The sequence below is a fragment of the Malaya genurostris genome, chromosome 3 (assembly GCF_030247185.1).
Source record: "Malaya genurostris strain Urasoe2022 chromosome 3, Malgen_1.1, whole genome shotgun sequence".
NCBI lineage: Eukaryota > Metazoa > Arthropoda > Insecta > Diptera > Culicidae > Malaya > Malaya genurostris.
The window spans coordinates 160,580,066-160,582,457 of record NC_080572.1 but is presented as its reverse complement, the minus strand read 5'-3'; the positions used below and the strand labels follow the sequence as shown (position 1 = coordinate 160,582,457).

Sequence of the window (2,392 nt, the reverse complement as noted above, 5' to 3'; positions counted from 1 at the left end):
TTCATGTGTTCTACAAGCAGTGATAGATCAAATGCTTTGCACATGATGCTAGCGTGCAAATTATTTTCAGTGTAGATTTTACCCAATCATCGTTTTCAGTGGAAGAAATCAAGTTTGAGTAACTAAGAATTTACTCTAAATAAGAGTAGTTCCACTTTTTCTATAGATGAGTATGATCTTACTCATTCTCTAGTAATTATTTTTAAGCATGTAGTATATAAATATTGCTTACCTAGAAATCTTATCTTTTTTGTTATTCTTCGGTGTAAATTGAGTGCTAACTCGGAAAATATTTTAAAATTTCAAAACGTAAAATGATCTTTTGGTACATTCAAATTCTGTTACTTTTTCAAATACTATGCGGAATTAACACATCCAATATACCTTACCGTATTTGTAAGTATCTCCGTTAAAGTGATTGTATGAATCATTCGCTCTGACGAATAATTAATACAAACAGTAAACACGATTCAATTTTCATTTCAGATGATATGATCCCTCAAGGTATTTGTAAGATGCATCGTATTCCTTTGTTGGATAATTTGCTAACGCCGTCGGATCCGGTTCAATTACCTAGCCCCGAAACAGGGGCAATTTTTCGTCAAAGTTGGAATTCGTCGACGTTCAAAAAATTTTACGATTGCAAGTTCTATCTGCAGGCTCCAGCACATATGGGATTATATTTAAGCGTCAGTAAACTGCAATTGAGAAAGAATAGCAGAGGACACTGCATTGACAACGTTGTGGTGAAAAAGAGTAACGATAAAAAATATCAGTTCTGCGAAATAGAAGATGTTAACGAAGTGAAGGTTTTTTCCGATGATCGCGGATGGATGAGAGTAACAGTTAATTTGGATTCTAAACTTGCACTACCAACTCTGGAGGATACGCTTGAGGTTCAATTTATCGTAACAGTCAAGCGGAAGTGCAAAGATTTTGGTTATTTACCATGTGAAAAAGACGAAGATGATTCGTGTATTAGCAAAAGCTTTTTCGGAGATGGCTTTTTTAATTGTCCTGAATGTGTAGATGAAGAAGGTTGTGTCATTGATTCAGAGCAGGTTCTAATTTTGAACCCGTCGAATGTCTTCCTAAGTGCATTGATTTCTCTATTTCTGACAATGTTATTTTTTGGAGGCTGTCTATGGTGTGTGTACAGACATCGCCGCTGCATTACTGCTTGTAATAGTAATCACATTGCGGCAAGTAATCAAAATAACCGAGAAAATCGAACATCGGTCCATACTAGTGATCAGATACAGGTTGAGCTTCATACAACAGCAGCGACTTTTGTACAACCTTCAGCTCCACCGGATGATGATAAGGATCTTCCACCCGCTTATGATTCGCTGTTTCCTGTAACTCCAGTAGGACGATGAGCAATATATAGTTTTATAATAATTATAGTTAAATCTGTATTTTTACAATTTAAACCTCAGATCACTTGCTATTAAGAATCATTAGATGCCTATAAAATTAACGGCATGATATTGAAAGAAGTGCTAAACTTGAAGCAGTATAACTAAAAAAAACGGAACTGACTGTTGTAATATATTCACTAGATAAGTACATCATATTTCGCACCTAGTGTTCTGCCTATACTCTTTTTTAAGTCCCGAATGTATTTTCGCCATTTTTGATTTAGCTTGACGAAAGAAAAGATTTAGAAATTTGTGGTACAAATAAAAAAAAATTAATCGTCATTTCCTCAACATGCCGAATTTTCATATAGGATTGTTATGTGAGTATGGGTAGTGTTACACACTGTATTACGATAAGCTCGAAAGGAGATTTTTATTAGATCTGCACAAAAAAGTGATCGAAACGAAATAAAAAAATACAATAAGATCAGTCTAAGGTTAATGAAAGTAGTTATTTATCAAAATCGTCCTCCAAATTAATAATGTCATATCGACAGTATTTTTACAACGAAGATAAATGGGAAGAAAGTACTTGTGTTTCATATATTATAGAGGTAAATCGAGGTGTGATTGAATTTGTAAATGTTAGTGTAATAGACTGTATATACTAAAGGATACGTGTTGATAAAACGCATTTCGATGATATATTCAAACGTTTTTTGATTTCGATCGTTGAAACATGTGTATCACATTCCTTGTTTCTAAATTGGTTGAAGAAATTTTGCTGATTGTTTCAGTACAGCTCGTATAAACTAGGTGAAATTAGAGTGAACTATAATTAAATCTCGTGGCGCCCATGTATAGCTGAACTAGAGTGTCTATAACCCGAGTGACGACTTCTCATCCGCAATTGCCTATAACCCGAGTGACGACTTCTCATTGCAACAATTCAAAACATTTAATCCGAAATGTTATCAGTGTCGTTAGTTTTACATTGTAATTGACCAGTCGTTTGCTCGTTTTGAACTAGA

At 34.3% G+C, this 2,392-nt stretch overlaps 1 protein-coding gene across 1 annotated transcript; it reads left to right on the top strand.

The window, feature by feature from the left end:
• Nucleotides 1–239: 239 nt before the first annotated feature.
• LOC131438272 (uncharacterized) lies at nucleotides 240–2,057 on the top strand. Its single transcript, XM_058608153.1, has 2 exons — nucleotides 240–396; nucleotides 487–2,057. Exons 1-2 carry the CDS (start codon nucleotides 315–317, stop codon nucleotides 1,377–1,379), a joined length of 975 nt encoding a protein of 324 aa, XP_058464136.1. The 5' UTR covers nucleotides 240–314; the 3' UTR covers nucleotides 1,380–2,057.
• The last annotated feature ends 335 nt before the right edge of the window (nucleotides 2,058–2,392 follow it).

Bases quoted from the DNA above. Each gene is read 5' to 3' on its own strand.
- LOC131438272 (XM_058608153.1), top strand. From the start codon at position 315: ATGATCTTTTGGTACATTCAAATTCTGTTACTTTTTCAAATACTATGC. The intron at 397-486 runs GTAAGTATCTCC...TTTTCATTTCAG, and splicing joins CAATATACCTTACCGTATTT to ATGATATGATCCCTCAAGGT.